General features: G+C 39.3%; 2 protein-coding genes across 2 annotated transcripts; both read left to right on the forward strand.

Annotated features, from left to right (window-relative positions):
- Nucleotides 1-272: 272 nt before the first annotated feature.
- Nucleotides 273-1,908, forward strand: DL89DRAFT_264826 (P-loop containing nucleoside triphosphate hydrolase protein). The gene is made up of 3 exons (XM_040886392.1): nt 273-515; nt 541-710; nt 736-1,908. Exons 1-3 carry the CDS (start codon nt 384-386, stop codon nt 1,871-1,873), a joined length of 1,440 nt encoding a protein of 479 aa, XP_040748257.1. The 5' UTR covers nt 273-383; the 3' UTR covers nt 1,874-1,908.
- A 4,000-nt stretch (nt 1,909-5,908) lies between these two features.
- Nucleotides 5,909-6,534, forward strand: DL89DRAFT_254800 (uncharacterized protein; the record flags this gene model as incomplete). The annotated part of the gene is made up of 2 exons (XM_040885300.1): nt 5,909-6,445; nt 6,529-6,534. 2 exons carry the CDS (start codon nt 5,909-5,911, stop codon nt 6,532-6,534), a joined length of 543 nt encoding a protein of 180 aa, XP_040748258.1.
- Nucleotides 6,535-12,289: the final 5,755 nt, after the last annotated feature.

The following is a 12,289-nucleotide window of genomic DNA, read 5'->3' on the forward strand; positions in this document are numbered from 1 at the left end:
GTATTGGATTGCTGTGCTTCTGCTAAACGTCCTGACCAAAGTGCTTCATGATTGTTCAAGACTACTGGATCCGCATCTGGGTAGAAGCAAACAACGCAGCATCTCCACACGTGGTTCTACGCGATTCTACCGACACAGTATCACCAACAGCAAACACCAACATAGTCGGCCAGCATACAGTATCGTTTTGGATCGGTATTTACCTGGCAATCGGTGTCATCGAAGTTTTTGCACTGTTTATCAAGCTTGCCTATGCATATTCTGGACTGATCAAAGCTGCCAGAAATGTGCATGCAAAGCTGATCAGGTCAGTTGTCCATGCCACACCACGCTTCTTTGATTCGACACCATTCGGCCGGATCATTAACCGGTTCTCCCGCGACATGGAATCGATTGGCACGAACACCCTAGATTCACTCATTTGGATGTTTGCAGACTTCACCTCTGCATTGGGTGTTATCATCATCATCACTGCAGTTACGCCGCCATTCATTTTTGTTGCTGTTGTCATCACAGTTCGCATATGTGGTGATTGCCAAGCGTTATTTGGATTCAACCCGCGAACTGAAGCGACTCGAGTCAAATGCCTCAGCGCCGCTGCTGTCGCTGTTTGGCGAGCTGATACAGGGTGTATCGTCGATCCGCGCGTTTGGTCTCAAAAAGTACTACATCATGGAGGCTATTAACAGATCAGATGAGCTGAATCGCCCGTTCTACCTTAACAATGGTGTCGAGCCGCTGGATGTCTGTCCGACTTGATGCCGCAGGTGCAACAGTGTCGTTCTTCTGCGCCTTCTTCATCTTGTGGAATGTCCACAGCTTCGACGCCGGTCTTGCTGGGTTTGCGTTGGTACATGCACTGCAGTTTAAAGACTATATGCTGTTTGCCATCCGGAACTATGGCGACAATGAGCTGAACATGAACGGTGTTGAGCGGGTTAGCCAGTATCTAAAGCTTGACCAGGAGGCCAGCGCTCAGTCGACGCCCGAGAACAAGCCCGTCAGCAACTGGCCCAGGACTGGTGACCTTGAGATTGAGGACCTGGTCGTCGAGTACGTGCCTAATGTCCCAGTGTTGCATGGCCTGAGCATGTCGATCAAGCATGGCGAGAAAATTGGTGTGGTTGGTCGCACCGGCGCTGGCAAGTCGACGCTGTCGCTGGCGTTCCTGCGGTTCATCGAGGCAGCCAAGGGCCGGATCGTGCTCGACGGGGTCGACATCTCGAAGATTGGCCTGGAGGATCTCCGTCGCAATGTCACTATCATCCCGCAGGATCCGGTGCTGTTCAACGGCACTATTCGCTTCAACCTTGACCCGTTCAGCGAGTACCCCGATGAGATTGTGTGGGATGCGCTGCACCGTGCGCATCTGGTGCGCGAGCGTGGCAGCCAGACCGCCAGCACCGCAATCAGCGTGTTTGAAGGCAATGCCATCGACAGCTCGCTGGAGCGCATGTCGGGCATATTCACTAGCCTGGAGGCCGAGATCAAGGAGAATGGCCAGAACCTGTCGCTGGGTCAGCGTCAGCTGGTGGCGCTGGCTCGCGCTCTGGTCCGCCGGTCGCGACTGATCATCATGGACGAGGCAACGGCGTCGGTCGATTTCGATACCGATGACCGTATCCAGCGCACGATCCGTGGCTCCGAGTTTGCCGACTCGACCCTGTTCTGCATTGCTCACCGGCTGCGCACCATCATCGACTATGACCGCGTGCTGGTACTGGACAAGGGCAAGGTTGCCGAGTTTGACACTCCAGCCAACTTGCTCAACAGACAAGGCAGTATCTTCCGGAGCATGTGTGAAAAGTCCGGCGAGTTTGAATATCTTGCCGATGCTGCCAAGCGAGCCCAAGATGCCAAGCAGTTTTCTTAAAATTAGCACGATTCAATACAGAGCCACAATTGCAGCTAGGGCTGCTCTCAGCGCTATCCTTGTTTGTCATCGGTTCTTCAAGGTTTACTTGTTCGCCGTCACGTTCGTACATCGCCGACAGACTTGCATATCCTGGAACTTTGTTGATACCATACTCGTCCAGCGTACTAATACCCGGGGAGATGTTGGGATGACCCTCGAGTATTGAGTCAGGTTCAGCAATGGGATCAACTGTAAGTCCACGATCTGGTCTGGCCTTCACGAACCCATCTGTAAACGTCCCGATGCCGATCTGGGTTATAATCTGGGGGCGTGATTGTTTCGTGAGACAATGACCATGTTACTGGTCTATGGCGCTCCGTTTCGGTCAATGCATTCGGTCTTGAGCATGCAGAATAATGCTCAGCCTCAATGTTAGGCACTTCTTGGCTATTCAGTGCGCTATCCATTGGTTCGGACATTTCGGCTGTCACTGGTACTATTGCTTCTGCCTGCATGTCATCCAAATTCATCGTCTCGTTTGCAGCTAGCACATGATGTGTTGGCGTCCAGTGAGTCAGGCCTTGACTGCTTAGGTCTCAACCCTGATCCACTGTCTGCTGGCGAACTAGGCGGCCCTCTTCTTGATCTGGATGATCCAAAGGAGCTACCGGGTCCTCCTGGTGCTCCTGGTGCTCCTGGTGATCCGGGTCTGCTTGATGTATTGGTCTGTCACCATTCACCATCGTCGTCTTCCCAGTATCAGCATCAAGTCAGTGCCAGCAAAGTTCTTTGCAAGCACGTTTTCATGCCTGTCACAGAGCTTATAGACCATGCCTATTCTCTGGACTACTTTGTATGGACCGCGTTGGCGTTCTGGTGCTTGAGCAATGTTGTGTGCGATTGGGTGAGCATGGGTGGTCATCAGCTCACTGGGTAAGAAATAGTGCAGTGCTACAATGGCATTCGCATACAGTCTTGCTTGTTGCCATATGTGCTGTTGCTGCTGACATGCTCGCTGGTAAGGATTATCAACCAGCTCGTTAATTGTGTGCTGATTTCATTCGCCAAAGAACAGCTCAGCTGGAGTACATCCAATTGTACTGTTAGGGGTGACAGCATTCGCAGCTACGATTCAGGCTGCATGATGCATCCATGAATTCTTATGCAGATGCTGCAGCAAGAGCAGTCCTCAGGGCATTTTTGAAGCATTTTACTGCAGTTTCAGCAATATTAGCTTGTGGATGGTATGTCGACGATGGGTTCCATGCAATGTTGTTACTCTGCAAGAAGTTGCAGAATTCAACACAGTTGAACTGGGGCCCATGATCTGAGGTCAAAATCCGGGGTCGGCCATATGCCTGGAACCAATTCATAATGAGCACATCGATGACATCACCTGCAGTAGTATTTGTCATCAGATAGACTTTAAAATACATACTTGCAGCATCAAAAATGACCAATGCTTCATGTTCAGGGTTGTCAGTTGGACCAACTGTAAGAAGATCGATGTAGACTTGTTCCCATAGAGTTGGCATCTGCGAAGGCACCATTATCATACTAGGCCGTTGCTGAATTGCTGTCATCTGGCATTCGGTACAGCATTTGGTTACATCATTGACCAATTTGGATAACTGGTGGTACTATATCCATTGGCGTACAAACCCATAGAGCTGCTTATACCGTGGATGTGCCAATGCCATGTGTGCCGCAGCTATGTACTCATGAGCTGCAGATTTTTAAGTACTGGTGCCCATAGATCAGTACCATGTAGACTTCTGAGCTCAACAAAAATGGACAAGTACTCCATTTTGGAGTTCGATAATCAGCTGCTTCCTCCAAATGCAGCTGGTCTGCATCCATGCCTACTTGTGTTCACTCTTCACATATACACCAGATCATAAGGAGGAAATTGTCAGTGTGCTGGCACTCGAGATATTCTGATGGATATAGGCAGATCAAGGAAGTGCCATATACATGTGCTCCATTCTGGTGCCAAGCTCTTCTTCATCCAGCTGTGCACCTATAGTATGCTGCACATCATCGTCATCATCATTGTCATCATCGTTGTCCTGCTGCATGCTTTGTGTGTTGGCTTGTGGCATGTTCCTGCTGTCATCGTCAGACATCTTGTTTTCATAGTCATCAACTGAGAATTTGACATCCTCAACCTTGCTATCTGAACTTGACCCTTCATCATCAGTGTCTGTTCGAATGGTGCCAAAGATATAGTGAACTGGTTCAATAATTTTCTGGTTATTTTTGCCAACCAAAGGTGCAATATCATGTGACAGCCAATCTGCTATTTGTTGCTTAATACCTAGCAGATGCTCCATCACTCAGTTTGTAATGCCCATGCTGGACAGCTCCATCTTGAAGTTTGAGAGATTATCTGCATCGCTCTCTCTCTTGTGTTGGAATATGGTATGTGTGGTAGTAGCATCTGTCTGAATCTGCAGGTTGGCATATCTATCAAGATATAGGTAAAAGTACTTCACCACTTCTACAATGGCTGTGCATTCTTGCTATCCAGGGGGATCGCTGACCTTTCAGTCCATCAAACTACTTAGAGAATAATGCTATAGGTGCCAAATCATCTTTATCAGAGGATATGGGGTCATTCCTGGACTTGTAAATTTTAGTAAATTACAATTTTGTTAGATAGATATTTGAATAATCGTTTTCAGAACTATTTTTAGCTACTAGATATTTTTGGAACAGATATTCATAATTGTTGTGTCCAGAATGTTTTTGTGTGTATAATTGATTTTAAAAATATAAATATTTTTTTTTGCCATTTCACCCAAACCGCCATCGGCATCTTGGAAAAGTTTCAGTGAACATAATTTCAACCAGAAAGAAAAACCTTTGCATATTTGGGGTTAATTATCATTGGCAACAAAAGTCAATATCTCAATAGATGTGGCTAAGCAACCACAAGGAAATTATGTTCACTGAAACTTTTCCAAGATGCCGATGGCAGTTTGGGTGAAATTTTTATTTCACTGAAATTGCCAATAGTTCCAGCATGCATAAATAGTTAATGGGCAGATAAGTATCTCTGTATAACCCCCTAAATGTACCAGCAATACTGCTCCCATACCAAGCTCTGATGCATTGGTCCACAGCACTAGCAGAGCTCCAGGCTCAGGAATGTATAGGAGGCCATTCACAAATATAAATGTTTAAAGAAACTAAATATCTATTATCAGAATAACCAATTAACAAATAGGAAATCAATTACTAGTAATAGATAAATATTTTAAAATACAGAATATTTAGCAGTGGCCAAAAAGATTCTAGCAACTAGATTAATAAATAAACAAAGATGCCAAATATGGTGCTTATATGAAACCCCTTCTGCATCCTGAAAAATTTCAGTTGGTACACAGGGGTTATACAGAGATACTTATCTGCCCATTAACTATTTATGCATGCTGGAACTATTGGCAATTTCAGTGAAATAAAAATTTCACCCAAACCACCATCGGCATCTTGGAAAAGGAGGCCATTCACAAATATAAAAGTTTAAAGAAACTAAATATCTATTATCAGAATAACCAATTAACAAATAAGAAATCAATTACTAGCAATAGATAAATATATTAAAATACAGAATGTTTAGTAGTGGCCAAAAAGATTCTAGCAACTAGATTAACAAATAAACAAAGATGCCAAATATGGTGCTTCTCCGAAACCCCCTTCGGCATCCTGAAAAATTTCAGTTGATTTCTCGGATGCAGCCTCTATCTCAGTAGAAGCATATTAATTGTGTATCAACTGAAATTTTTCAGGATGCCGAAGGGGGTTTCGTAGAAGCACCATATTTGGCATCTTTGTTTATTTGTTAATCTAGTTGCTAGAATCTTTTTGGCCACTACTAAACATTCTGTATTTTAAAATATTTATCTACTGCTAGTAATTGATTTCTTATTTGTTAATTGGTTATTCTGATAATAGTTATTTAGTTTCTTTAACTATTTATATTTGTGAATGGCCTCCTTGGCAGTACATCTTAACTCCCTTTTGGGACTTCAGTTGAAGAATAGAGATAATATGCCTGATATATCTGATGCAAGATATACTAGTAATGGCATTGAACAACAAGGATTTGTTCAGCAATCTGATATCTTTATGGATTCATGTGTTGTTGAGATACCTGAATCATATGCTCTTATAGATCAGATTAACAATATTACTCCATTTGTTAGATTGCATAGAGTTTTTGGTGATGGATACAGATTTAAGTATATGAAGTGCATGACAAGTGCAAGAAATGGTAAAGTCTCTGTTTACAAAGTATCTGCTCCAAATGTTGCAATAGCTGATCCTGCACTAACTGATATCTTTCTTAGGATGCATCAGGAACATGTATTTCTTCTGAACTATGATATTACAATGGATTGTTTAAACATATCTTCTAGGGCTGTGATTAAGGAATTTCTTCTTGATAATGAAATCAGTAGCAATGATATTCTTGATGATGAAGATAAAGTTGGAGCAAACTGTATTAGCTGGTTTACTGATGAAGATGAAATAAAAATTAGGAACAAGTTGTATAATAAATTTGTTCAACTTCTAGAAAGTGGTGAGGTTCGTAATCAACTTACTTCTAAGCTATCAGAGCTAGTGATGCCAACTTCTCAGCAATTTGGTGAAACACTTGTTGCTTGCAGGAATGAAGGATTAATGAGACTTGAGCTTACTGTTCACTCTCCTGAGTTGAAAGAAGTAGAATGGAACATAAACTTAATTGCTAGTACACTGGAGTTTCTTAGTGATTGTAGGACATTTGCAACATCTTATGAAAAGCAATGGATGGCACTAGTTGATCAGATTTATGGAGGTCATTCAGAGCTAGTTATCTGCATAACAACTATTTATACATGTTTAAACTATTGGCAATTTCAGTGAAATAAAAATTTCACCCAAACCGCCATCGGCATCTTGGAAAAGTTTCAGTGAACATAATTTCCTTGTGGTTGCTTAGCCACATCTATTGAGATATTGACTTTTGTTGCCCAATGATAATTAACCCCAAATATGCAAAGGTTTTTCTTTCTGGTTGAAATTATGTTCACTGAAACTTTTCCAAGATGCCGATGGCGGTTTGGGTGAAATGGCAAAAAAAATATTTGTATTTTTAAAATCAATTATACACACAAAAACATTCTGGACACAACAATTATAAATATCTGTTACAAAAATATCTAGTAGCAAAAAATAGTTCTGAAAACGATTATTCAAATAACTATCTAACAAAATTGTAATTTACTAAAATTTACAAGTCCAGGAATGACCCCCTTCCAAAGTGAACTAAGAGCATTACTAACAAGAGTGTTGTCAGAAAGAAGAAATATGCCTGATGTTGCTGATGCTAGGTATACTGCTAGAGGTGTAGAGCAACTTGGATTTAAGCACTCTTCTGAAATATTTGTTGACTCATTCATTGTTGAGGTTGTTGTTGAGAAATGCAGTGAATCAGATATAAAGGTGAAGCAGAAGTCAGCTAGTGTTAGATTGCATAAAGTATTTGGAGAAGGTTTTGGTTATAAGTATGTTAGAAGCAAGATTAGTGAGCAATATGGACCAGTTGCTATTTACAAAGTATCTACCCCAAACATTGCAATAACTAGTTCTTTGTTAACAGTGAAGTTTGCTACTATGGCTGATCACAAAATATTTCTACAGAATTATGACATCACAATGGATTGTATGAATATCTCATCTAGAAATATTATCTATAAATACCTTTTAGAAAGAGGAGTTGAAAAGAAAGATGTTGTAGATGATTTACACAAGTCTGGCTCTAACTGTATTAGCTGGTTTACAAAGAAAGGAGATGTTAAAGTTAAGAACAAAATTTATAACAAGTTTATTCAGCTTCTTGAGAGTGGTGAAGTTCGTAATCCTCTTAGTTCCAAACTTTCTGAATTTGTAATGCCAACTTTGCACAACTTTGGAGAAACATTGTATGCTTGCAGAAACTCTGGTTTGACTAGGATAGAACTAACTGTACATTCTTCTCAGATGCAAACAGTTGAATGGAATAGTAACTTGCTTCTTAACACAGTTCAGTTTATGAATGAATGCAGAACATTTGCAACTTCTTATGAAAAGCAGTGGAAAGCACTTGTTGATAAAGTTAGTAGTTGTTATACAGTTTGCATTTATGTGAGACAACAGCATACTCTAGCATATTGTCATTGGTTTAACTCTATCACATCAAAGAAGCAAGGAATTATTAAGAAACTAAACAAGAATGATGATCCAATGGTAGTTGTTGCTAATCTCTCATTCAACAACAGACCTACACTTTATCAAATATATGATTCACTTGAGAGTGGTCTTGAAACAGAAAAAGTTCTTAGAAGAGTTGATGAGAATATAACTATTGTTCCAAGTCAGAGAAACTCCTTCTGGTCAACTTATCCTACAACTAAGCAGTATCACACTTTTGAAGAGATGGGATTAGTTAACTATAAAGGAATGCATATTGGTTGGATAGATAGTAAGCAAGCAAAGAGTAAGATATGTCTATCAAAAATGTCAGAGGATAAATATTCTGCAAAAGAGGAAAACATCAATGCATTAACAACAGCAATAGACAATATCACACTTGATGAAACTAGCCATATATTTATCAAAGAGAATACAGATCTGAAACCTTCATTGTATAGAGTTGCTTACAATGTTCTTCAGTTAGGTGATGAATTTACAGCTACACATTATGCACTCCATACTTTTAGAGGACATTCATACTTCTATGTTGATATTCTTATTAAAGGGAGAGATAAACAGCCAACTCTTATTAGGACACCAGTTGACAGTTCTATTGGAAAAGCAATTTCTCAACAGTTAGGAGAAAGAAAGCAACAAATATATCTAAGAGTTATAAGTGTGGGATATAGAACAATCACAGTTGAATAGCAGCCATTTTAAAACATAGTATAAGCAACCATTCTCTCCATATCTCTATGGAAAGTATGACAAACATCATACACATGTTCAACCCTTACCTCACAATCAGTAGCAATATGTTGGATCCAATTACGCACTTGTATTGCTAAGTCATCACTCATATCAAAGTCATGAATAAGTAGCAGAGTAAGCATATCTCTTTCTTCCTCACACATCTCAGCTAAATGTTGCTTGAAGAAGTTCTGGAATGATCCCATTTTCTAAAATTGATAAAAGTTGAAATTTTTATTTATGACTACCTCACACAGATGGACAATCAATTACAAGAATTAAGAGAGAAGGAGTGGAATGTGCTCTACACAACAAAGTGGAGATTTCTTGATGAAGACTGGTTAGTACATAAACAACAGAAGTACTATAGGAGTGAAGCTCATGAAGTGAAAGAAATAAAGCTCATCAAAGATACACTTGTAAAGCAACTTGGAATGATCCCTGTGTTCTTCTTCTTAAATGTTCTATTTGGTGGAAAGCAGTATCCATGTCCTTACAGAAATGTTGAGAAAGGACTCTTGATTTTGTACCAGTTAGTTGCTGGGCTATCAATCAATGAGATGGAGAGGTTTATTCCTAAGAGCAGCTACCAAGTAATTCATAATATGTTCTATATCTCAGAGTTAAGTGAGTTGAACAAGAAGCTTTCACACTACTTGCACACAATGTTCTCCACTCCAGAACTAAGAGTGATCTCAGCAAAGATTCAGAATCCAACAAACTTTAAGCATATAACTCTTATGTTAGATGGACATGACTCACGAGCTCTACATAATGGTGCATACAAACCAAATCTTTATTCCTTCAAGTTGAAGAAGTCAGGATATAGAACACAAGTTTGCATTGATTTGAATGGAATGGTTGTCCTTGTTTCACCAACTGAGGAATGTAAAGACCACCCAGACTCTAAGATGATTAAGAATATGTCACTATTGAAATACATCTCTCCAGTAGATTGTGTTGTTTTAGATGGTGGTTATCCTCAAAGTATTCTGGAAGAGTTAACAGAAGCAGAAGAGAATGAGAATTTTGGAATGCATAACTTTTGCTTACCAGTTAGAAAGCCAAGAGGAACCAACTTAAGTGAAGCAGAGTTAGAATATAATAGCAAACTTGGGTCATTTAGATCAATGGTTGAGAGCACATTTGGAGAACTAGGTAACACATTTAAGAGACTATCAAATAGAGAAGTTGTGAGAATTAGAAACACAACTGTATACAATGTGCAGTTTAAACTCTGTTGCTTACTCTACAATATGAAGAAGATCCTAGCAGCTAGTAAAGTTCCTGTTGAACATCACCACACACTTTGGGTTCTATCTAACTTTGACTACCCTAGCAACAACCAGGAGAGATCAACACATGCTGAAGTTGGAAGTACTTTACCACAAAAAGTAGAGTTAGAAGCTTCAATGAGAGAACTACAAGATAGACTGATTCAAGCTAAAATTGATGAGTCAATGAACTTCTATGTAGACATGTCATAAGTAACTTTTAAAATAGGAATTCTCAGTAAGAAATTTGCATTGATAGAAAATGCTTCAATAAGGAGGTCATTCAGAGCTAGTTATCTGCATAACAACTATTTATACATGTTTAAACTATTGGCAATTTCAGTGAAATAAAAATTTCACCCAAACCGCCATCGGCATCTTGGAAAAGTTTCAGTGAACATAATTTCCTTGTGGTTGCTTAGCCACATCTATTGAGATATTGACTTTTGTTGCCCAATGATAATTAACCCCAAATATGCAAAGGTTTTTCTTTCTGGTTGAAATTATGTTCACTGAAACTTTTCCAAGATGCCGATGGCGGTTTGGGTGAAATGGCAAAAAAAATATTTGTATTTTTAAAATCAATTATACACACAAAAACATTCTGGACACAACAATTATAAATATCTGTTACAAAAATATCTAGTAGCAAAAAATAGTTCTGAAAACGATTATTCAAATAACTATCTAACAAAATTGTAATTTACTAAAATTTACAAGTCCAGGAATGACCCCCTTCCAAAGTGAACTAAGAGCATTACTAACAAGAGTGTTGTCAGAAAGAAGAAATATGCCTGATGTTGCTGATGCTAGGTATACTGCTAGAGGTGTAGAGCAACTTGGATTTAAGCACTCTTCTGAAATATTTGTTGACTCATTCATTGTTGAGGTTGTTGTTGAGAAATGCAGTGAATCAGATATAAAGGTGAAGCAGAAGTCAGCTAGTGTTAGATTGCATAAAGTATTTGGAGAAGGTTTTGGTTATAAGTATGTTAGAAGCAAGATTAGTGAGCAATATGGACCAGTTGCTATTTACAAAGTATCTACCCCAAACATTGCAATAACTAGTTCTTTGTTAACAGTGAAGTTTGCTACTATGGCTGATCACAAAATATTTCTACAGAATTATGACATCACAATGGATTGTATGAATATCTCATCTAGAAATATTATCTATAAATACCTTTTAGAAAGAGGAGTTGAAAAGAAAGATGTTGTAGATGATTTACACAAGTCTGGCTCTAACTGTATTAGCTGGTTTACAAAGAAAGGAGATGTTAAAGTTAAGAACAAAATTTATAACAAGTTTATTCAGCTTCTTGAGAGTGGTGAAGTTCGTAATCCTCTTAGTTCCAAACTTTCTGAATTTGTAATGCCAACTTTGCACAACTTTGGAGAAACATTGTATGCTTGCAGAAACTCTGGTTTGACTAGGATAGAACTAACTGTACATTCTTCTCAGATGCAAACAGTTGAATGGAATAGTAACTTGCTTCTTAACACAGTTCAGTTTATGAATGAATGCAGAACATTTGCAACTTCTTATGAAAAGCAGTGGAAAGGCACTTGTTGATAAAGTTAGTAGTTGTTATACAGTTTGCATTTATGTGAGACAACAGCATACTCTAGCATATTGTCATTGGTTTAACTCTATCACATCAAAGAAGCAAGGAATTATTAAGAAACTAAACAAGAATGATGATCCAATGGTAGTTGTTGCTAATCTCTCATTCAACAACAGACCTACACTTTATCAAATATATGATTCACTTGAGAGTGGTCTTGAAACAGAAAAAGTTCTTAGAAGAGTTGATGAGAATATAACTATTGTTCCAAGTCAGAGAAACTCCTTCTGGTCAACTTATCCTACAACTAAGCAGTATCACACTTTTGAAGAGATGGGATTAGTTAACTATAAAGGAATGCATATTGGTTGGATAGATAGTAAGCAAGCAAAGAGTAAGATATGTCTATCAAAAATGTCAGAGGATAAATATTCTGCAAAAGAGGAAAACATCAATGCATTAACAACAGCAATAGACAATATCACACTTGATGAAACTAGCCATATATTTATCAAAGAGAATACAGATCTGAAACCTTCATTGTATAGAGTTGCTTACAATGTTCTTCAGTTAGGTGATGAATTTACAGCTACACATTATGCACTCCATACTTTTAGAGGACATTC

The sequence above is a fragment of the Linderina pennispora genome (assembly GCF_002104995.1).
Source record: "Linderina pennispora strain ATCC 12442 chromosome Unknown DL89scaffold_1, whole genome shotgun sequence".
Classification (NCBI taxonomy): domain Eukaryota; kingdom Fungi; phylum Kickxellomycota; class Kickxellomycetes; order Kickxellales; family Kickxellaceae; genus Linderina; species Linderina pennispora.

Bases quoted from the DNA above. Each gene is read 5' to 3' on its own strand.
- DL89DRAFT_264826 (XM_040886392.1), top strand. From the start codon at position 384: ATGGAATCGATTGGCACGAACACCCTAGATTCACTCATTTGGATGTTT. The intron at 516-540 runs GTTCGCATATGT...GTGATTGCCAAG, and splicing joins TTGTTGCTGTTGTCATCACA to CGTTATTTGGATTCAACCCG. The intron at 711-735 runs GTTCTACCTTAA...AATGGTGTCGAG, and splicing joins TCAGATGAGCTGAATCGCCC to CCGCTGGATGTCTGTCCGAC.